Genomic DNA, 23,850 nt, shown 5'->3' with positions numbered 1-23,850 from the left:
ATGCTTTTGCCTCACCCTCTTCTGAGGAATAGGCTAGAGAAATGCCCACTCCGTAATTGCCATTTAAAATGGGAGGGTTGGAGGAAGTGGGTCAAAAACTTTTAAGTACAGAGAATGTTCTCAGCACATTTGAATCATGACTTGAGTTTGGCATCGGTTCCTCTTTAGCTCATTTGCCTGTAACCTTTGGCCTCCCTGCACACGTGATTTCAGAGTTTAAAGATTACATTAAACAACAGCTTTGGAGTTGCTGTAATCATGTAGCTACCGAGTCATGTTTACAGCAAATGCAGCTCTAGGGTCACTGAGCCTGTTAGTGATAGAACCAAATCACCACCACCAAAACACATTAATACAGGGGTTTGAAAAACCACATACAAACATGCACACAAGTCTTAACGATGTGTCTTAGGGTGGGTGGGTGAGAAACAGGTGTGTCTGTAAAGGGCCACTATACCAAAATACTGGATTTCTAATTTAACTTCCTTAACCAGAAGAGGCCATGATAAGGGGAGTAGCGCTTAATACTTAAAAGCATACAGTCTACTATGGGTAGAGCAACGTGAGATCCCAAAGAAAACTGGGCTCATGTCAAGGGGATAAATATATGTATGAAAGAAGGGGAGCCAGAGAGTATAATTTCCTTTAGATTTTTCAAAGGCTTTTAGACAACTCCTAGTCCAAAGACTAAAAAAAAAAAAAAAAAAAAAAAAAAATTTTTTTAAATCAGTCATTATGGGACCAAAAGCCATTTTGCTTTGAATCATGGATGTAGTAGTTGTTTAAGAGACAGAAAGAAAACAAAATTAGGGGAAATAACTACATCTCAAACCGTGAGCCTTCCAGATATTAACATGTAGGCTGATATTACTAAAATCATTATAAATGACCATGACAGAGCAAATGGCACACAATAAAAATCTTAAGATCATAGTTAACTGTAAGTGAAAAGTTGATAGTGAAAATAAACTTTAAGGAAGAGCTAAGCTGTGTTACTGGTAAAAGTGACAGATGGAAATTCAATGTGGTCAAGGGCACGAAGGAAATAATTCAGCATAAATCTATGTGATGCTAAGCTCCAAGCGTGTTACAATTCAGAAAGGGACCATAAAGAACTACTGTTGATCTCTCCTGAAGACACTACCCTTGGGCATGGTTTTGCTTAAAAAAAAAAAAAAAAAAAACCACCCCCGAACCAAAACACTGTATATTCATACATGCCTCAAATGCCATTCTGTCCAAAAAGTGTTGGTAAATGGTTATTTTCACAATCTCTTACAAGAAATTGCTGTTTCTAAGACAGTGATGCCAATCAGAATTAAAGAATAAGTTGAGTTAAATTCAGAAATCCAAAGAAAGAAGAAACAATTAAGTAGAACTGTACCCAGTTCTCTAAAACCCAAAGTATAGGAAATTTAGAAATTCAACTGAGTAGAGATGACTCATATCTAAGTTCTTGTTTGTTTCATTTTTGTTTTTAAAACCAAGGATCTAAAGACAGGGAGAAGCCAATTGTCTTTTAATTTCCTGGATTAGGGGGAAGAGTAACCCAATGAAATGAATACATATTAAATATCTAAAGACAGTTTCAGTCTTACAGATGTCAGCTTCAAAGGCACTCAGAAAGCCTTAGCAACTTCACACAAAGAAACAGTCATTCAACCAAAAAAAGTTATTTGCCTGTGTATCATTCAGAAGTTTTCATTTTACCTCTTTGGGAAAATAAGGGAGAATTTGCCTATAAAATATAAGGTTGGATATAGCTCTGTTTGAGCCATATGGCCAGTATTCAAATGCTGGTTTGAACAAATAATTTGGATTATATTAATTATTATTGGAGCACCACTTGTTAGTTTACATACAATATATACATATTATATCATATATTAATAACAAAAAGCTGGCTTTATGAAAATAGTGACTACTTCAACTGAACTTCTCTAAAACCATCCCCATTTTAGATTTTTTAGTAGTGTTAACTTGTTTAGGATAAATGAATATTAGTCCCATCCCAGTTACTATAGTGATAACTTTTCTAAAAATTAAGCAAGCTAACTTACATTTTAGGATGAACAGAAAACAAAATGTGTTACCAATGTGATACTATCGTGCGGTATCATCAAGTGGGTATAGGACAAAGCTTATCGTATTATTCTTACCTTTGCACAAAGCGGCAATGCAATTCTACTTCTGGGCTTCCTAAAAATGAAACAGAGCAGTAGAATGTCCAGGGAAGGACTATAATGATCCAGCTTAAAAGATGACTATACTATTGTATTGAGGGCTCTATATGAGAATTAACATAGAGTGACGCTCCTCAACTGAGAAAGGCAATCCAGTAGGAGATAGAGAATCTTATTTGGCAGTTGGATAGGACTGGTCCAATCCTGTCTTTTACATTTAAGGAAACTGAGACATGGACAGGCTGAATCATGGCAGTGCAGTAAGTGGAGGTGGTCTCTTGACTTGGGTTTCTAGGACTCTTCCATTATACATGCTGCTTTTCACAAAGAGGATGAAATAGCTGGGAAGATACCTTCACCATAATTCAAGTCAAAATATGAAATCGTGAATGCTCTGAGTAGGATTTCCAAATCCATTCCAACTAACCTATGCCTTAACTTACGAGTTCAATAAAAAAGGTTTGAATGGGATTTTCATCACTCATCAATTCCTTCTAAGTCCTTATACAACATCTGAGGCCAAAACAGACAGAAAAACGGCCCAAACTCTTGGAAGTCATAAAGCAAGAGTTGGCATCTGCCATGACCTAGGTACCGTCTTGGTCTCTCGTGGCGCCTAAATCAAATGGCCTGGAATCCTCATGGGATTCCATGTTCTGTACCTTGTTCAGCGCTCAGGAGTCTGAGAAGAAAACACTCAGAGAAGTGCCAAATTTATTAGAGTGAGAGTACTACCCTCACATTGCCACCAACACAGATCCCAGAGATGCATTCCCTGACCCCACACCAATAATTATGGAAAATCTCTCAAGTTGGAAGATACCTTAGAGGTCACCTGGTTGACCCTCTCATCTGATGTGCTAATCTCCCTTAAACATCTCCCTCTAGTGGACTGAGGTCAAATTCCGTTTAACTTGTAGCCATGATGGAAACTTTGGTCAGCCCTGAATCTGCACCCGGGAAACAGAATATTTAAGTACTATACGGTAGTAGAGGTAAAGTTCCTTGGCTTAGGCCCCATTTGTCGTCTGTTTTCTTATGAGAAAAGGTTCTCAGAATCCAGTGCAAAGTCCCTCAAAATCCCTCCACCAAGCACAAAGCACAGAAAGGAGGTTTGAGACTAGCGACTGGTAGCTTCATTTTGTCCTCGAGTTTTCAGAAGATCTACTTCTTGGTCCACAGAAGGCCTCTGTTGCAGGGTTCTGGGGCCAGCCCTTTCCAGGAACGTCTTGACCTTATGCTCAGGGAATTCCTCCCAGAAAATAGCTAGGTCTGCTGTTCCACCAGCTGTAGCTTGGCAGTCTTGACTCGGTGGGCTTCCTTCAGGTTCCGCGCACGGACCTCTGGGTTGGAAATGAACTCTACTTGCTGCACAGGGAACCAGCCTCGCTCCCCGTCTGACAGCCGCATGCCCTCCAGCCAGCCTAGGAACACAGGGAGGGTGGGGAGAAGAATTACCTGGGACAGACCCATAATAACTCCACTTGGATCTCCTTCCCTAAAACTTTTCTGAATGGTAAGGCTGAAAGGACTGGAGAGGCCCCGGCATGGGAAATCCAGCCTCCCATTGTGTTAGCCCTGGCTGTTCTAGGTCTGGCAAGGTCTACAGCTGCCTACTCCTGGGCCTTCTCCACTCTTAGGGGCTGAACTGCGTTCCCACAAAATATATATTGAAGTTCTAACTGCAAGTGCCTCAGAATGTGACCTCATTTGGGAATAGGGTTCTTGCAGGTGTAATTAGTAAAGTTAAGATGAGGTCATTCTTGAGAAAAGTGGGCCTTAATCCCATATGACTGGTATCCTTATAAAAAGAGTGAAATCTGAATACACACACACACACACACACACACACACACACACACACACACACACACACACACACAAGGAAGACAGAGGTAGAGACTGGAATTAGGCTACCACAAGCCAAGAAATACCTGCGGCCACCAGAAGCTAGAAGAGGCAAGGAAGGATCCTCCCCAAGAGGTGTCAGAAGGAGCATGGCCCTGCCAACACTTTGATTTTGGATTTATGGCTTCTAGAACCATGAGAGAATACACTTCTATTGTTTTAAGGCACCCCATTTGTGGTACTTTGTTATGCAGCCCTAGGAAACAAATACATTCACCTACAGTATCCCACCTCCAACGCCCAGCTTACTCACTCATGGATTCTCCCCCTTACCATCGCTGCTTTGCTGAGTCACCATCACCACATCTGCTTTCTCCAGTGCCAATTCGTCATTCTCTCGGGGTTTGTAGGCTCGAAGGCACTGTACTTGTGGGGAGTCTTTGGAAGAGCAGAGTGTGAAGAGAGGTTAGGAAAGGCAAGGGACTGGAACACTGAGGGGGGATTACAGGGGGCGGTTGGGAGGACTCGGGAGAAAGTTCAGGCTTTAGAAAGTTACAGACAAATGAGACAATCAGAAAAATCTTCATCCTCAACCAGGAAATGGTCGAAAAGGAAATGGAAATACCAAAACAGAAATGAATCAAAAATTCTATTTCTCCAGGGAAGATGAACTGAGAAATACGTTGTGACCATCTTCAGTGACTCATTATTACGAATACTCAAAGTCTGCTGAAGACCCATCTTCCCTCTGTAACTTTCCCTGACTCTATAGTCCTCAATGGATTCTGAATTCCTTTAAAACTAATTGTCCAGGCCAAATCATTTGCCTCTTATCCAACTGCTCTGTGTGTGTGTCCTGCCTCCCCAAACAGATTGTAAAATCTGATTCTGTAACTCATTCTTCATTTCCTTCCCAGTACCAGATGTGGGACTGGAAGAGATGCAACCGTGGGGCTCCAGGTGTGACCTAAGTAAGGTGCCTAATCCCCTATAGCTTCAGTTTCCTCACTTGTAAACGACTGGGTTGATCAAGATGATTCCTCAGGAAATTCTGGATTTTCTCTATCTCAGTATTTTTGTGAACCAGAGGAAATTTCCATAGTTTTAAAGCTCAAGATAACAGGCCTCAGAGGACTCCTGACCCACAAGCATTCCATCTTACATGGGTTTATCGCTCTTTCTACACTACCACACTTCACTGGTTCCCTCTGAAAACAAACAGAATTATTATCTGTATTTCTTTTTCTAAAGCTTATCTCCTTCTGCCACTTACAAGATGACAGAAAAGGAGGAAGCATCATCATCTTGCCTTCCTTCCAACTGGGGAAGTAAAGGCCAGCAGACGGGTCACGTAGCAAGCAAGTTAGTAGAACTCAGTTTACAGCCTGGTTCTCCTACTTCATGTTCCAAGGTTCCTTGTATTTGTTTGTTCTTTTGAGTTACCGGTGTTCCTTTGAGTTCAGTTCCTCTCTGGATACCAATTAGGGAATTCTTACTGGGACTTATAGGAGACCCAGAAATCCGGGCTTCACATGAATGCAAGACACATTCATAACATGCGTGTGTGTCTGTGGCTACCTGTGGGTACCCGGCAGCCTGGGCTAAGGGCCGTGGTCTCAGGTCATTCTGTAGAGGAAAGGGTGTGGTTAAGACAAACCTACTTAGGTTGCTATTCTCCCACAACTCCCACTCCAGCCCTACTTTCTCCCCATATTTCCCCAAGACCTTGAAGCAGGTGAAATCTAAGCAAAATAATAGCAAGATAGACTTAAGGGGACAAATATTGAAAAAGAGAAATTATTGCCCAAGGGAGGAAGTAGATGGAGAAGGAGGCAGTACCATTGTGGTGAGTAGTTTTAAGTGGATCATCTCAGGTGCTTAAGCTCCAGTGCCCAGACCTCTACTCTAAAATTCTGGATAGAAGCCTTAAGTGGGAGTCTCTGAGTTAGCACCCAGCCTCTTAAACTCCTACCTCCAAAGGTGACTTCCAGCCCTGCCATTTTTCTCTCCCTTTTACCCCCTCACTCACCATAACACTCCAGGAGGTCCAACTCCTCTCTGGGCATGGCCAAGGCTGAGATCCATCGAAGCTTTTCACTTCTGAGAAAACAAAGCAGGGTCAATGCCGCGACTGCAGCTCTGGGGTGTAGGATGAAGGCCAATGATGGGGAAGGAAAATGACTGTGGGAGAGACTTGTCTGGTTCAAAAAGTCTAGTTCAAGGACATCTCGGACAAAAGTCAATGGGACTTTGCTTGCTTGGAAACATAAGATCTTGAAATGTATGTAATTGTGTTTATCACCCTTTATTTTTCTCCTTCTCTCTCTAAGCTTGTCCTCTTAACGGTGTATCTTTCAAGTGGGGGCATAATGTCAACTGTCGATTATATATACATGAGATTTCCCATTTTGTACTGAGCAAAATGTTCATCTCAGTTTAGATACCCTCTACCACTTTGCAGAATTCTCGATACTCTATTGCCCACCTTCCTTCCATCAGATATCTCAGAGATGAAAATTATTTTGTGATCATAAAATATATCTACTATTTTTTGGGTCATGCAATATAACCCAAACTTATTTTGTAGTTATCTGAAGGATTTTGTATTATGTTGGCCTCTGCTTCCAAAAACACTGGAGTAATTGAGAGCTGACACTATTTCTATTCCAGGAAGATGCTACCCAAAACACTAAACAAAGAACATGAGTCTGTATCTGATTACTTGACTTTGGTGACACTTTGTACACAAACCCCTATATCAGCCCCTATGTTCCATAAGTGAAGACAGGCATGGTTGATCCCACCCTGAGGTGTCTTCCAAGAGACAAAACTGAAAAGTGTCTACAAAACAGGGGTCCTTGGACCATTTGGTGTCGTGTCAAACTTTGTAAAGAAGAGGCTTCTTATATCTCTTATACCAGCGACAGCAGCTATAGCCCTGTAGTTGTTCATTTGCGGCACTGTGTACCAGGGTTTACAGGTATTATTCTTTAATACTCTCCAAAATGTACGTATCTCTGTGGGAACGTATTTGTTATTATTGTTACCATTAAAAAGATGAGCATATCAAATTTCTCAACACTATAGATGTCTGCTCAAGAGAGGACTGGGTTGGAAGGTGGGAGGAAGGCAAGCTAAAGACACCTCATTGCTTGCCTTATTCACATAGATGTCCACCAGCCTTTGGCACTGAAGAGTTTCTGGCTCATACAACATGGCCATTCACTCGGGGACATCAGTAACTCAATTCTTTAGTTACTTCATACCAGCCCATCTCCCTTCTGTTGTCTCGCAGACTTTGTCCCTCTTGACTGAAGAGCATAAAACAGATGCTGGACTTTGGTAGCAACTCTGTACCTTTTCCTACCCCATCTCTTGCAAGTTGTCTATTAGCTCTAAGAGTTTGAGTTTGGGGTTCCCTATGGATGCCCTCCAGTCCAGAATAGGATAAACAGTGCTATGGCTGTTTTCTGAGCACATTTTCGACCCTGGCCCCGCTTCCTTCCCAGGATTTCCTCTGCTCCTCCCTTCCTCCGTCCCTCTCTCCCTCCTTCCCTCCCTCCCTTCCCCAGCTCCTCTGCCCAGCCCCATCTCACTGGGTCTCAGTGCTGAAGAGGAACTCAGCCTGGGTGCCCTGCGCGTTGTGCAACAGGAAGAGTCGGAAGAGGTTTTTGTGAGGTCCGTGTAGCTTCATTTCACACTTTTCCCCTCGGATGGAGGAGAAGGGAGCATGGTCAAATACCAGGAATCGGCTACCCCTGTAAAACACAAGGTTTGTCAACCCGATTCTACAACTGTTACACTTCATCCACCCTCCTGTCTTTGGATTCAAGATCCCTGTCCTTTGCAGCTTGCAAATTCTCATAAAAACCACAAGATGGAGCCACCTTGCTCCCAAGATGTTAGCTACAGGGTCCCCAGGGATTTGCCACCAATCTGACAAACCACACGTGCAATGAACACTTCACCACTTTGAAGAGCTGGAGAGAGAGAACCAATATAAATTTTCTAAGGCCCTGCGGACCAAAGAGTGAGCATCTGGAATTGGCTAAGAACGTCTAGACTGAGGCTGAGTCTAGCCCAAATACGCGGATGTGAGAATGTGGTCTGCTAGTCTGCTACATTTTGCTCTGCGTCTGTAACAGAGTACAAGTCCTGCCATGTGATCTCATGACAGAATTTGGCGGGACCCCCTCTCTTTCTCTTCTCTAGGCCGTGAGCCGCACTCCATGGGTCGAGCCATCGAGAAGGGCTCCTCCGGGAACATGAGCTTTCCCTGCCCCTTTGAGTCCTGCCCCCTGCCTCATCCCACTCCCCTCTGGGACTCCGGCCTCCCATTCTAGTCACTGACTCTCGGGGCCGGGACAGCAACAGACAGTCATTGAAGAGATGCAGGTGCACTGGACGCGTGTTCAGTTTCCTTCGCAGCCCCGGGGACAGGCTGAACTCCAGGGCCGTCAGCTCTCCACTCTTCACCAGCCAGCGTGACTGCGAGATGAGCGGGAAGATCTGTAGCGCGGGGAAGACAGAAAAGGCAGTGTCGCCGACAGGGCAAGCATGAGCCTTCCTCAGTCCTGCCCTCCCCACCGTGCCTCTTCCTCATGAGTCCCACCACCGACGCTCACCTCTTCCACAGCCTCCTTCCTTCTCATAACCCATCCGCTTAGACTGTCTCTCTCAGAGCCCTCTCCCTACCACCGTCTACTGCTGTGCAGCTCCCGTGTCCACAGCTCGGGCAAATGGCAGGTGCCTGTGGTTCAACCCAGGACAGGGACTACGTGAGAAAGCTCAGGCCAGGAAGCCCGAACCGAAGGGGGACTGGCAGACCCCCGTGAGGGCCTGCGAGGGTAGCGGGCAGGGAAGAAGACACGGTGGGTCTTAGGAGGTAAAAGATCTGGGCAGCTCTGACATCTGTTCTTTCTCTGATTATAACCAGAGACCTGAGAGGAGCCTGTGGAGTCATATGTGGGAATGAGACTAAGGAGGACTCAGTGGGGTCTGCGGGGAGCTGGAAGTTGGGTAAAGACTACAATTAACATGTGGATCAGGGATTTTCCCGCTCTTTGTGGGAAGGAAGGGTGGTATCTGCTCTGAGGTGGAATTTGAATGCAGAATGTTTATTTACATTTGTATTTTGATGGGAGATCTTGGCCCTGTATTTGGAATTAATTTCATATTGCTTCGGTCAAACTCGGTGAAGACTTGATAAAATACTGAATGATTAAAGCACCAAATGTTCTCCCTCACCAGCCCACTTCCCAAATGCACTCCCTCCCCCTCAGGTAACCCCCCTCGGGGGACCACGGGCCTTTATTTCCCACATATCCTTCGAGAGTTTCTCTAGGTATACACAAGCAAACACAGACACAGAGTTGTGTGCTCCTACTTCTTCACCAAAGATGATATGCCATAATAAACAAAAGTCTGTGTCTATCCTTTTTCACTTAATAATTTATCATGGAGACTGAAGCAGGCCTCTGGGTGTCCCAGAAACAGGACAGAAGAGAAGGTGGGCAGAAGTAAGGGCAGAGACCGAGACAGTGCGAGCAAGATGGTTCTACGTTAGAGGGTGACCTGTGGGTGATGCTAAAGTGAAGCTTCACAGGTGGGGTGCGGGTGCCAGAGACCGACTCACTTTGCACTCAAACTCAATCTTCTGGCTCAGGTAGATGAGCTCCTCTGTCCGTCGCATCCTCTGGACATTGTTATTGCAGTCCCGGATCAGCTGAATGTCGAGCAGGGTGAGGAGAGAGGAAGAGCACTGTGTTAGAGGCTTTGACCTTGGAGTCCCCTGCAAGAAATCTGGAGGTTGGTTGTGACAGCCTCTGGTTTTTTTTTTTCTGGCAGGTTAGGATTGCGTGAAGGCAGCATCAAATTGAAGTTCTAGGCCTCTGGTATACCTTGTATGATCTGTCAGGATGTTCCTGGGTGGAGTGAATGTGAGATTTAATCTGGGGACGTACACAGTCCCTTGGTGTGGAGCGTCCTCCGTGTGGGAAGGAGGCTGGGCAGGGGATGGGGGGGTGGGGAGGGTGTCTGGAGGTTTGGTGGGTACACTGAGGTAGCTGAGCAATCCCATTAGCACAGTCCTGTGCTCTCTGGAGTCATGGGCCTTTGCAGAAGAAGAATTCTCTGTGAAGGCCAATCAAGGGGTCTGAGTGGGGCTGGTGGCTGCTTACCTCCTCCAGCGCATGATGTGCCTTTGTGGCCTCTGCTTCCTCGGAAGAGCCAGGCTGTGTTCTCTTCAGAATGTTCTACAGAACAAACAGTAGGCAGGAGCCAGATGGAAAGAAGGGATGGGAAAACAGGAAGAGGGAATTGAGGGTCGGCTAATGAAGTCCAGGAACAAAATTTTTGCAGCAAATTCACCCTGAGGAAGAAGGGTGTGGGCAGTGGGGAGAAGGCTCACATCATCCACAGGGTGTGGAAGAGGGGCAAAAGAACGACCAGTCCCGTGCCTTGGGGCTCCCTGAGACTGTCCCTTTCAGATGAAGGGGAAAGGCCCAGAGAGGGAGCCGCTGTACCTGGAGCAGCAGTTTGAGACGCGTGATGCGCTGGAAGGGCAGGATCAGGAAGGACTTGAGGGAAAGGCGCTGGCAGACGGGGTCGCTCTCCAGCTTCTCCAGGACCTCTCGGAAACTGCTGTTGCTGTTCCTGTGTGGGCAGCGAGCCTCAAGTGAGGAGGGACGTAGGGAGTACTGGGGACACGGGGAAGGCATGGGGAGTAGAGATGCAGTGGAATGTCTATGGTGGGGGCGTCTAAAAGGTGGGTTGGGGCTGGGATCACAGAGCAGGCACAAGAACATGTGCTTTGGGGATACTATTTGGGGTTGGGGTTTGGGAGTTTCAGGGCAAGTTCACTGCAGGGCCCACAGGGGGACTGGATGGGGATCAGGTCTTACAGCAGGCCTTGGAAAGTACGTTCCTGGTAGGTCTGGTTGGTGACATAAGGCAGGTAGACCCGGCGGAAATTGGGAGCATGGTTCAGGATGACATCACACACTTGGAAGGTGAAGATGTTGTTTTCGAAGTTCTCCTCCAGGTCTGAAAGGAACCTGCACAGTATTCACACAAGTCTCCTGAGTGAGCAGTTGGCTGACCCCTGCTATACCTTGAGTTTGTGACTCCTCCTTTCTATTAGTCAGTGACTTCTATTGACTGTCCTTAGCTATGTACCCCTGCTATGCTCTAGAGATCTCTCCAAGGCAATCCCTAGTTTGCCCCTGATCAAACCCTCCGATCCATATATTCCATTTCCTGTTCGTCTTTTGATTCTGTTCTGGCTGGCTTTCTGATCTTCACCTGTTTCCCACAACCTATCTCCAGTGCAGCACCTGCCCATAGTGCATCCCGTCCTCAACCTGGGAATCATTTCCCATTCATCTGTCGATCCATGAATGGATCTATCCCACCCGCACACCCTCTCCTCTTCTTTGCTCTCCCTATTCCCACAGCACTGGAAATCATGAAGGGAGCAATGAGAGGGCAGCTGAAAGAGAGAGAGAGAGAGGGAAAAAAAAAAAAAAAAAACCAATGGTTTACAGGCTAAAGATACTGAGGCTGAGTGAGTGGTGTTTGGGAGAAGAGGAATCTCACGTGGTGCTGACTTCACGCACGTCCTGTAAACGAGAGAAGAGCCACTGGTATTCCTGGTTGGAAAGGGTGGCCCGCAGTGGGGCTGAGAGCTGGAAATGATCCACGGCCACGTGCAGACTGCGTAGGTAGGAGGCCTCTGACACGATCAGCTCAAATTTGGCCTGGGAGGTTGGAGAGGAGATTAATTTAAAATAGGTATCGAGTCCCCAGTGTATGTGAGCCACTGGGATAACATTCTAGGGGCAGAGGAGGGAACAGGGCAGCTGCTCTCATAGCTCCCAGTCACATCAGAGCCCAACGTGGCATCAGGAGAGGGAAAGAGCACTGGAGGCCAAGGGAAGGGCGTGTACAAGTCCCTACAGGTGTAAGAGAAAAGGATGCTTTCTTTTTTTTTAAGGATCCTTTTTTTAAAATTTTTTAAAGACTTTTTAATTTATTTGACACACACAGAGAGAGAGAGAGAGAGCACAAGCAGGGGGAGCGGCAGAGGGAGAGGGAGAAGCAGGCTTCCCGCGAAGCAGGGAGTCTGACGCAGGGCTCGATCCCAGGACCCCGAGATCATGACCTGAGCCGAAGGCAGTCGCTTAACCGACTGAGCCACCCAGGCGCCCCGAAAAGGATACTTTCAAGAAGCTTAAATAAATGGAGTGTTTTTGAAACCAAGTATTTATACGAAAATAGTGGCAGGAGATGAAGCTGGGGAGGCAAATAGAGAGAGGTCTGGAGGATTGCGAAACAAGGTAAAAAGGTTTGGACTTAAGGCAATGGGAAGACTAAAAAGAGGTTTCATGTAGGGAAATAACTTGATCAGATTTGATTTTTATAAATGTTATTTCTGAGCACGATGTGAAGAAGAGTAGAAGGGGCAAGGGAGCCATGTTAGGAAACTGCCATAGTCATTCCAGGTGACAGATGGAGGTCTGAAGGGCCACAGGGATGGGGAGGGGTAGGCCAGCTTCCTAATTATTTAGGAGGAAGATTTGGAAGAACTTGGTTCTTTGCTGGAAATGGGGCTGAAAGAGCAGCCAGAGTCATAGTGTAATGCCTTGGTTTTTGAGTTTGGTAACTGAGTGAATGGCAGACTCAGTTACTGAGCCAGAGAACTCTGAAAGAGGGACAGGTTTAGGGGATGAAGGTGATCTGGGGTTTGAGGAGAAATGGGAGGAAGCAGGATATTTGCCCCTCAGGGGCTACTGGAGCCAGTGTGGAAGGACCATCACGAGATGTGCTGTGTGGTTTAATGGAGATGGTCCAGCACTTGAGAACTTATTTGGAGGTTCCAGCAGGGGGCGCCATGGCTCACGGCCCGGTCCTCCTCCAGCTGGGCTGCTCATGCTCTTCATCCAAGCACGCAATTCAAGTAGATGGAGGGACAGAAAGAGAAAGAAGACACACACACACCTGGGTGATGACCCTTGCATACAACAACACTGAACTGGGACACAAGGTACATTTGAGTATTGGTTCCAACATTCACTGACTATATGACTTTGTGTGGCTCACTTAACCTCACTGAACCTCAGGTTTTTCTGTCTTTTTGTGTAGGTACAATGACCTCCATGTCACAAAGATGTTGTGACAGTCAAAAGAAATGGGGTTGGTGCAAGCACCTTGTAGACCCCAGAAATGCTATTTTATGAAAGGACTATGTGCATAGAAGCATAGAGGCTTCTCAGAAACAGGAGACCAGGGCTGGCCTAGGAGGCCTGGTGGACTTCCCAGTGTTGCTGGAGTTTGCTGAAAGAGAGCTAGGTTTCATATCATCTCCTGTTGTTTGGTTCCATAAGTATTGGGCAGATCATTCATTTTCTGCATATCCTCCATGTGCTTCAGAAGTTGAGGTCAGAATAAGGCCCCCAGGTCTGAGCGTCAAAAATCCTAAACATTTATAGCTGCCTCTGTTTGATTTGTTTATCTCTAAGTCCGTCTGGCCAACATCTGACTCCTTCCCACCAAATACGTAAACATGATTCCATGATGCCTTTCCATGGTGCCATATTATCTTCCCGGGAAGAGAGGTTCTACCCCATATTTCAGATTGATTATTAAGAGAAGCTCTCCATGTGAAACCTGTTAATGGTAATAATGTGACATCAGACAAACAGCCTCTACTACAGTATTGCCACTGGGTGTAAGGACCGAACCAAGACTGATGGTCATTCCAAAGCCTGTATGAGACCAGTGGACCACAGGACAGCTGCAAGGGACACAGCAAAAAGCCACTCACTTGCCTTGGTGGAAGAGAAAAACTTCAGTGTAGTGTGGAACCCTGGCTGAAGAGGGAAATTTTAGTCTATAGCCTGAAGCAGCTATAGTGAAGGGATTAATTCCACATTCCTCCCAACAGATTCAGGGTCATGGTAACTTTGTGTGAGCCCCAACCAACAACAGGTAGGAGGAAGCAGCCCACGCCCTGCGGAAGCGGGGAGGAAGGCGAGTGCTAACAACCAGAAAGCAATTCACATGCATCAGAGGGGAGACAAGCGATAGCCGTGGCGTGCCCAGAGCGTGCGGTGAGTGGGTGGTGGGGACAGCCTGCTCTTGCCGGTGGTGGTGGTGGTGGCGGTGAGGAGGAAATCAGGATGAGACTCTGCCCTCCCTCCTGTAAGGCCCATCCCCTGCCCCGACCCTGCCCCGCTGAGTACCTCTTGCAGTTTTTGATCTTCGTGGGTCATGGAGAGCAGCACGGTGCTATTGCGCACCACAGGGATTTCCTGCCAGAGGGAGCCACTGGAGGCCATGGACAGGCGCTGCAGGTAAGACTCTGAGGAGACCAGGGTCCTCCGGGGCTGCCGGGGAGAGGCGGGCCCGGTCGCCTCTCCCAGGCTGTCCAACCGCTGCTGGCTCTGAATCTCCTTGTTCAGAACCACATCACTGTACTCCTGGTAAAGCAGCTGAGCTACAGGGGCAAAGAGGCGTGGCAGAGGGAGAGAATTAGGGAGACAGGGATGTTGAGGCACAAAGACAGAAGCCACCAAGCTGCTTCTGGCTCTCCAGGAGATTCTCTTCCCTGTAGACATCACAGCCCCACTGAGAAAAGTCATGAGCTCCAGTCTTGGGCAAAATGCCATATGGGTCTATACTTCTGTTTCTAGGTACTTACAGGAGTTGATGAGCTTCGAGCGGCGTCTTGAAAAGCCTCCCATTACCTCCTTTGGTTTTTTCTCCCTGCGGAGGCAAGAAGGGCTCTGGGTGCTTGCTGGCCACTGACGCAGAGAAACCCCAGGTGACCGTAGATGAGATAGTCTCCGATCTCTGGGCCGTGTGCTGGGATGTGAGGGCTGAATCCCCTCAAGAGGCAAGCTGTAGCCTGACCCACTTTTAGGTAGTTCAGAGCTGTTCTGGATGTCATGTTGAACTTTTAGAGGGGGTTTAGTTCACGGCTAAAGAACCTAGGAGGATGGGAGAGTCAGACCCAGCTGACAGCCAGGTAAGAGAAAAGATGCCCTCATCCTGGACTCCTGGTATACGTCTCTTCCCCTTCCCACCCCTGGAAGACACAGCGTCCCAGAACCCTTGTCAACTAATGGAAATCTCAGTATCCTAAGAAAAGACAGTCCAAGTGTGCCTGTTAGGAGAGAAGGTGACTCACCGAAAAACAATGGTGTCTGAAGGGCCAAGGGGTTTTTCTACGGCTGGACCTCTTGTATCTAGAAATGGAAATGGTGAAGTCACTGAGATTGTAGAGGGACACTCAGGGAGCCCAGGAAGGTAAGACCTAAAGCAGGAGATGTAGGCGTCTGAGGGAACAGAAGGGCTCAACTGCGAGTCTGTGCAGGAGACCGGTGCCAAGGGAGAATGCACCTGGGGACACTATTACCAGGTGCGTCCCCATCCCTGGTATCAGATGTGAACTGGACAAGAAGAGGAGGTCTTCTCTACTACTAGGAGGACCTCAAAGAGGTGCTGGTAGCTGGAAAGTATGTGTGTCATGGTGGGGGAGAGGGGGATCATCCACAACCGTCTTGGGAAAAACAGGTGCACAACAAAACACCACCACGGCTGGGTGACCGAGTAGAGGGCAAGGAAGAGGAGCACTACAGGGAGCTCAGAGAGGCTTTCAAGGGCCTCCCTCGTCGTTGACGCGGGGTACGCGGACGAGTGAAGCCACCAGAGGGAACAGTGGAGGCCCTGGGGACAGAAGATGGGTGAGGTGGTGAGAGCTGGAGGAAGCCTGGTCCGACATGAGCGTCACCATGATCCTTGCTCCTTGCTTACCTGAAGAGCCCTCAGGCAAGATGGAAGGTCTGCGCAGGCCTTGCCGGTTCCAGCCCTTGTGCTTACTGGATCCCTCGCCAGGATCTGCAACCTGCCCACCGCTGCTCTCTGGTGGTCTCCCTGGGTCCCGCCTGTGGGGCCAGCTGGATGCCTTTTCCAGATGGGGATGGCTGAGTTTTTCTGACTGCCTTGCTTGGCCTACATCCAACCTCCTCAGGCCACTGGCTCCTTCCTGAGGGGCTGTTCTTCTCAAAGATCCTCTGGCAGGGGCCTCAGACTCTTCTGAGGGTCCTGGTTCAGAGGTGGGTCCCTGGAGCTCCAGACTCCAGTGTGTGGTTGGGGAAGAGGGACTTAGAAGGGTTGCCACGTTGCTGAAAGCCATGCCAGGGGACACTTCCCTCTTGCTCCTGCTGGTGGAGGCTGAAGATTCTGCTGATCGGCCCATGGCTGGGGGCCAGGAGGTACGTCCAACAGAATGGGGAGTGGGGACTGTCCACTCTTGACAAGCAGGCCTTGGCTTGCCCTGACACCCTGCATTCATGAGTTCTCCCTGAGTGCTCCTACTCCTCCCCCTGGACTTCGGGGGTAACGGGGGTGGTTCAGTGGGAGGATCCATAATAGGGACAGGGGGTAGAGGCTTGTAGATCCTTGGACTACTAGAAGAAGAAACAGAATGGTGGGGCTGGGCCAAATCAGGGGTTGGGGGCAATGGCTTGTTGTATCTCAGCCTGCGGGAGGAGGAAGTCTGAGTAGGGTGGGGAGCGTCCGGGGTAGAGGGCAGAGGACGGTGCTGCCTTGCCACGAGGGAGTCAGGAACTGGGGGAAGTGGGCCTCTGGGGGGGCCATGTAGCCCCGAACCTGGGGCCAATGGAAGAGGATGGCCACATCGCTTCAGCGTGGGAACTCCTGCGTGGAGATGGCTGTCTCTCTCTACCATGGAGGGGTGGACACGCCTCTTCTCTGGGGGAGGAGGGGGCAGAGGCTCATGGATCCTCACATCTACAGAGACAAGGGGTGGGGAAGAGCCATAGGCAGGAGACTCTGGGGCAGAGGCTGAAGTGTGTCGGGAGCCACATGGCTGGGTGCTACAGGGACTACTGGATCTTTCCGGATTGGAAGTGAATTCTTGAGAGTCCTGCCCCAGAGTAGATGAGGAGCTAGGGAATTCTGGAATGATCCTGCAGTCCCTACCACTTTTCCTGTCCCTTCTCGGGATCACAGAGCCATAGAGAGCAGGTTTGGGGGCCCTCCAGGGCAACTCTGAATGGGAGAAGGAAAGTGAAAGTCCCAGCAGGTCCGGAGTTGGCTCTGTCCTATGAAAGCCCGGGAAGGAGTTACTCCTTAGGTGCTGGATAGCCCCTGTAGAGTGGCCTAGGGGGCTCTGAGGGTTGGCCCGGTTGGAGCTGGTGGATATTTCCATGGTGGCCTCTGTAGACAGGAAGCCACGGAGAGCAGCTGGGGGAGTCTCAGAAGCCCCACAGTGAGATGCGTTGTTAGTCCAAAGAGATGCTCTGGAGGTTTCTGGAGAATGTGTAACAAGAGAGGGCTCCCTCCTGGGAGAGGCAACTAGGGGGCTGGCAGATGATGATGTAGTTGTGCTTGGGAAGACATCGGCAGGACTGGAAGGAGCTGAATCTGGTGTCCTCGGAGGAGCTGCTGATGTCCTGGCAGAGACCATCTCGGTCTCCGGGCTGAACACTGCCCCCTTCCCCAGCTCGGATCCCTCCTGCTGGCCATCCTGAGCTGTTTCTTGGTCAGGTGACTCCCCAGCAGGAAAAGAGCCAAGTAAAGAAACTAGCTGGCAGGACAATCCTCCTGGCTCCAGTATAGGAGCTGGAGCTACAGGGGATAGTTCCCCAGCCCTGGGCTCCTTCTGAGTCCCAGGAATACTGGTCATGGGATAACAGGTGTCTAGAAACGCGTCACAGGGAGACGAGACCTCAGGGGCTACTGGAGCCAGCGTGGAAGGACCATCACGTGCCCCCGCCTCTTCTGTACTTCCCTCTCTGGCCTCTCCCCACAACGGGTCCCCATCCCAATTCCCCGGCTGCTCCTCCTGGCCCTCCACTGACATCCCTTTGCGCTGAAGCCCTCGACCTTCTTGCCTTCCAGTTACTTTCCCTGATCTCCCCGCCGAGCTTTGCTTCTCCTCGTTCTGAGCATCCATGCTCCTCTCCCCTGACCCCCCTAACTCCCTCTCCCCCTCCTCTCCCTGCTGTAGCTCTCGCTGGCCCAGAGTCTTCCTCTCCTGCTCACTAGAGTGTGGACCTTCCAACTCCCCAGAAAGCCCCATTCTTTCTCCCTGTTTTGCAAGCATCACATCACCTTGTATCTGCTCCTGTTTTTGCCTTTGTTCTCCCTCTGTGCCATTAACCTGCTCCCCCGGCTGTTCCTGCTCCCCTAAACGCCCCTCCTCCCCGACAGGTCCTTCCTCCTGGAAGCCTGCTTCTCCTCGTCCCTGCTCCTTCAGCCCCTTGGCCCCCAGGAGGCACATGAGTCCCCCTCTCCCTGGACTTTCTTGTGCCTCCGGAGACTGCAGCTCTTCCCCCTGCCCGACAGAGTCCCCTGGCTGGTGGGTCTCTGCTGGGTGCTCTTCATAGGAAGGCCCAAATCTGGGCTGAGCAGGGGTGTCTGGGAAAGCCTCCTCCTTCTCTTCTGCATGTCCAGTTCCCCCAGTCAAAGAAGCGAGCTCTGGTCTGAATTCCATCTCCGCTCTGCCATCCAGCTCACCGGATACTGGGACCACGTCTAGACGTTCACCTTGAACAGGGCAGGTCCCGAGCTCTGAGGGAGCCGGTGTCCTTGCGCGTCCATCCGCCACGCTCTGAGGCACTGCCTCCTGGGGCCCTGGGGTGTCCCCTGTCCCCCCCCCAGAGTCTTCCTGGTTGGTCTCCACACCTGCAGGGGCTTCCCTGGGGAAGGCAGTCATGCTCTCGGCTGCACAGTTATTCACATCCCTTACGTCTCCCTGCTGGGTCTCCGCGAGTCCTCGTCCCTCTGCCCGTGTGGAGGATGGCTCCCAGCCTTCTTGAGCTTCGCGCCCCAAGGTCGCGGTCTGACTGCTTCTCCTGAGAGCTTCCGGGATAACACTGAGCTCTGCTAAGGCAGGGATGGGGGTCGAGGCCCCAGGTTGGGGCTCCTCAGCCTCCATCAGGGCTGAGCCCTAAAGAGGAATAAAACACAAAGTTTGTATCACCCTTTTTGCTTCTACCTATCAAAGGGACAGACCATAGAGAGTAAGAGTGAGACATTGCTTTGGTTTCATTTAGAGTCATTCTTGGAGATGAAAAATACTCAACAAAGTAAGCAATAGCTTCTATGAAATGTATCACTGATTTATTCACCTAATAAATATTTACCAAGTGACCCCTTTAAGGGCAGGGCATTCAGTGGTAAACAAGACAAACTAAGACTGTGTCCTCATGAAGCCTGCAGTCTTATGGAGGAGACAGATAATAAATGATTACATTAGAGCGTGAGACCGTTGTCAAAGAGCACGGAGCACTCCCAGGGATCATTACTCTTTAGATTGTATTATGTCACACTGTCTCTCCCTGTCTACTCTCTGGACACCAAGCGTGACTCAGTCCTGTATAACTCCCAGACACTGTAAGTGACACACCCTAGATCCAAAAGCCCAGAGAACGAAGAAGGGGGATCTTCCTCCAAAGCTGCTGAAGGTATGAGAATCAGCCTGGCCGTTGTAGCCAGTGTCCAAGGCACTAAAGTGTAGTGTGATCTCCCTATGCACAGTCTGGACTTGACTCATCTTATTTTCCATAGTATCTAGCAGAGCCTTGTAACTAATTAGCAATTCTGTCTCCCACTATAGAAGTAGCTGTTGTAGGGGCGCCTGTAGTGGCTCAGTCCGTTAAGCGTCTACCTTCGGCTCAGGTCATGATTCCGGGGTCCTGGGATCGAGCCCCATGTTGTCGGGCTTCCTGCTCAGCAGGGAGTCTGCTTCTCCCTCTCCCTCTGCCCCTCCCCCGCTCGCTCTCTCTCTCTCTCTCAAATAAATAAAATCTTAAAAATAAAAAAAAATAATAAAGCAGTTGTTGTAAAGTAGAATGATAACTAGACTTATTAGATTAAACCGTAGTAGACACAGTGGTTACCCCCTTCAGCCAGGTCCATGACACTGTGCTACTCTCCTGAGCTTACTCCCCCCGGCTTCCAGCAACCTTGTGAACTCTTCCCATCAATTCTTAAAAGTTTGACCTTCCCACCTGCCTTCTCACTTCCAGCAGAAAACATCATCCCCTACCTTGCAAAGAATTTAGAAAGCCCTAGAGAGGAACTACTTCAGTTCCTGGCAATTCAGAGCACCCCGAGTTTCGCTCTTTCCCCCTTCCTGCTTTGATGACCCAACAGGTGTCCCTCCCCTTACGCGCCACGTTCTTTAGCTTGTCTTCTCAATCACCTTATGCGATGGATTTTCTCTTCTTCTCGCACCATCCCCGTCTCTGTCGGAACCATCCCTCAACTGAAGCACAGCCATGGCTTTCTCATCTAAACTGTGGAAGGAACTGTTCGTACCTGAGGTCCTCACCTCTTCACATCTCACCCGCCCCCATCCCTGCTTCACTAAGCACCACGCTGCCCACGTCCCCCATGATCGCCCATGTTAACACCAAAGGACACTTAGCGTGGTGGTTCTTGTCAGGGTCTGACACGACTGCCTTTAGATAGACTCTTTCTTATTTTTCGTGAGACCACACGTTCCTGGTTTAGCTCCATAAGTTCCTCCAGTCCTCTGACCAGCTGACTGCACTCCCCGCCAGAGACTTACGAGCTCTCATTCACATCACTTCTCCTCTGCAGCATTTATACAATTACAGTTATGTATGTATTTCGATTTATCATCTACCCCAAACAATAGGCGGTAAGCTCCACCAGATCAAGAACTACATCCATCTTGATCGACTGTCTACACCTAGCGCAAAACCTGGTCCATACTCGGTGCTCAATACATGCTTTTCAATGACGGAACAAAATTCTTGTTTCCCGCCCGGCCCACCTTCCCCAGAGCAGATCCGCGGCCAAGTACTGTTGAGCCCACCTCCTACCTATCCCTCGAGTCTGTCCACTTCCGTCCATCCGCACCGCCAGCCCCTGGTGCGCTCTCCGGTCCTCTCTCACCCAGCCCGCTGGCCTCCACACAGCTCCTCTTGCCGTTACCGAGGCATTCTCTGCACTGCATGGGACCGATCCTTCAATGCCCCATTTCTAGTTTAAATTCTCCAGTAGCCTCTGACTGCCACTGAGATGAAACCCAAATATTCAGCCTGGGTTATATGCCCTCCACGCCTGACCTCTGCCTTCCCCTGCAGGGGCCTCAACAGCTCTCAGCACCCCCGCCCCCCACCCGCCATGCCTGTGCTATGGGCCTTCACGTGTACTGCTCCTCTGCGGGGAATTCTCTTCTGCCCCAGCGCACCCTTTGCTTCTCTCACACTCACTGCGCTTATAATTACATATTTAATGTCTCTCTTCTGGGCCAGAGCATGAGTTTCATAAGGGCAGAAACACTGCCATATTAACCGCTCTGTCTCCTTGCCTGCAGCTGACTTTGCCCTCCACAGAGATTTATTGCATGAATGAAGAAGGGAAGAAGACAGCGTTAAGAGCATGCTGTTCAATTTTTACTTCTGCCTTGTATGTATCTTGCTAATTCTCCCCCATTGTCATTTTTAGACAATTGTAGAAATCATTTAATTTACTTGAACACCCATTTTCTTATCTTTAACAGGGGTTTAAATTCTTCCTTTGCAAGGATTTCTAATGAAGACTAAGTAACATTAAAAAGTATACTGTTAACTTTGAGGGTCACAGAAGTGTTAGGAATTGCAATTACTGTTGGGGAGAGAGAAAGTATAAAAGAGAAATAAAGGATTTATGAGCTGGAAGGACCTTTAGAGACACATGAGAAGCTCTGCCTCACTTACAGGTGGGGAAACTGGAGGTCCCATAACCTAGACACTTACTCAAACTACCTAAGCAAATGGTACAGGTGAGCTCAACCCAAAGTCTCCTGCCTGACGTCTACTATAAGCAACCAGGAGCCCAGCTGGGATCAGTTAGCAGGTCACTGGCCTAGAGAAGACCCCGGGGGCCTGTGGAACCCACAGCTGCCCCTGGACCCGCACATTTTTCTTGTCTTCTCTGTGCTTAACGTGGAAGCCTACTACCCAAAATGCCTGCCGTCCCGCTGAGCTACTGCACAAGCATACACCTTTACACAAGCATGCCTGCACGAGAACCCAACCAACCACACACACACACACACACACACACAGTAAGCCACCCTTGCTGCTCCTATGCAATAGAGCCTGACATAACCAAACACACAGGTCCCTAGCCACCCTGTAGAGGTGGTGTGTAACAAGTTCCTGGCCACCCCATAGACACAGATACCATCTATATGGGGCAAAGAGCCATGTCTAACATAAGCATACTTGTGTGGAAGGACTTTTACGTCCTCTTTCAGTTAACTGACACAGTGCATGATTTGCTCCCTATTTCTAGACCTAAGTACAAAATACTATAATCACTAGATGATACTGTGATGCGACCCTATTCTCTCAACCACACGCACCATAAACACTTTCTGAAACTTGCCTCCTACCTGCCTAAGGAGACTATGTGACGTCACCTGAAGTCTCCCCTCACCCACATCTGTATTGTCCTGGCCCTATACCCAAGCACACACTCAAAGTCCTCAAAACAAGCAGCCCCTAAACACATGAGCGTCTGCCTGCTCTATTCAGGCTGTAGCTCCACGCGCCCTGGGGTACGTGGAGATCTTCGGTTCCGTTGGGGTTAAACGATGCATGTCTCTCTCCTACAAGCCCACTGACACTATTTCTAACACTGCCTTTATCCATTTGGAAATACTGGTGGTCACCAGATCAGCCACCGTTTACCACAAAGGAGGAATGTACCCTATGTCCCCTATATCTGATCCTGTCTTAGGGATCTGGTTGCAATCAGGCATGACCAAAGCTCGAGGAAAGCTGCAAAACATGGTTCCACTCGCATAAAGGCATCAGGAGAGAACCTTTTTGCCTTGCCCATATGTCAGTTACCTTCTCATCTCCTTCTCCACCAGGGGTGAATAATCACTATTTATCTGAGCACAGGCAAAGATGGGGTGTGGCATCATGGTGATCCAGCCTTCCTCCAGGCCAGAAACATTTTGCACCTGCTGACCCTGTCCACATGCCACTTCGTTCAAGACAAAGCCCCAAGTCACTCTATCAATACAGGGTGCGACAGAGCTCAGTGTCTCCTTGGGAGCCCCCCAACACCCAATTTCTAATCACCAGATAGAGAATTGTATTTCAAAGATAGCCCCTCCTCCCAATGACACCGCTTGTTCTTTGAACCGGTGTTGAGCGCCATGTGCTTTTTGGAGGATCGTGCTTCCTGGATTTTGTAGCAGTGTGAGGTTCAAGTATTCTGACTGACACGACAAATCACTGCGATACTCTTGAACTTACAATACTACTGCTCACGTTAGGAAAATACCTCCCAAATCAAAATGTTCTCCCTCTGATTTGGAAAATAAGACCACCATATAGATGAATGCCTTTATTTACTGTTTGACATCATTGCCCCCAGTGTTAGGGGCAACACAGATAGGAAAACGAGAGCAGCCTTCTGGACCACTAACTACTAACATCTGTGTTCCATCCACTTGAGGAAAGCTCCACCATCCCAATGAAAACTGTAATAAACATCTCTTATCTGTTCCCTTATGTCTGAAAATACCACATTATCCACTGTCCTGTAGACCCCATCAGCTGACCCAGAATATCCATGCTGATGTATGCCCCACAATCTATCCACGGCGCTGGTGCCATCCACAGAGATAATGTGAGCGTGAGCAACCTCTTTGTGTCCTTAACAGAGAACCTGAGGTCACCTTGTTCTGGTCCACCTTGCAGACACTATAAATGACCAGCTCCTGTGCACTCCACAGACACAGTGACTCATCCCTGTCTAC

At 48.8% G+C, this 23,850-nt stretch overlaps 1 protein-coding gene across 2 annotated transcripts; it reads right to left on the bottom strand.

Annotated features, from left to right (window-relative positions):
• Positions 1–3,449: 3,449 nt before the first annotated feature.
• Positions 3,450–18,996, bottom strand: ARHGEF5 (Rho guanine nucleotide exchange factor 5). Of its 2 annotated transcripts, XM_088018445.1 has the most exons (15): positions 17,282–18,996; positions 15,846–17,248; positions 15,220–15,277; positions 14,731–14,795; positions 14,273–14,526; positions 11,628–11,788; positions 10,934–11,086; positions 10,556–10,685; positions 10,211–10,285; positions 9,667–9,756; positions 8,383–8,540; positions 7,628–7,789; positions 6,061–6,131; positions 4,365–4,469; positions 3,450–3,607 (listed from the first exon to the last, which is right to left on the bottom strand). In XM_088018445.1, the coding sequence occupies exons 1-15, from the start codon at positions 18,994–18,996 to the stop codon at positions 3,450–3,452; spliced, it is 4,758 nt and encodes a 1,585-aa protein (XP_087874571.1). The 2 variants fall into 2 exon arrangements, with proteins under 2 accessions (XP_087874571.1, XP_027962251.1); XM_028106450.1 differs by having other exon boundaries at positions 15,846–18,996.
• Positions 18,997–23,850: the final 4,854 nt, after the last annotated feature.

This window comes from Eumetopias jubatus, unplaced genomic scaffold (genome assembly GCF_037043125.1).
Source record: "Eumetopias jubatus isolate StellerSeaLion01/CBP00866 unplaced genomic scaffold, mEumJub1_p1.0 scaffold_14, whole genome shotgun sequence".
Lineage (NCBI taxonomy): Eukaryota > Metazoa > Chordata > Mammalia > Carnivora > Otariidae > Eumetopias > Eumetopias jubatus.
The sequence above is the reverse complement of the archived record's forward strand: the minus strand, read 5'-3'. Positions and strand labels throughout refer to the sequence as shown.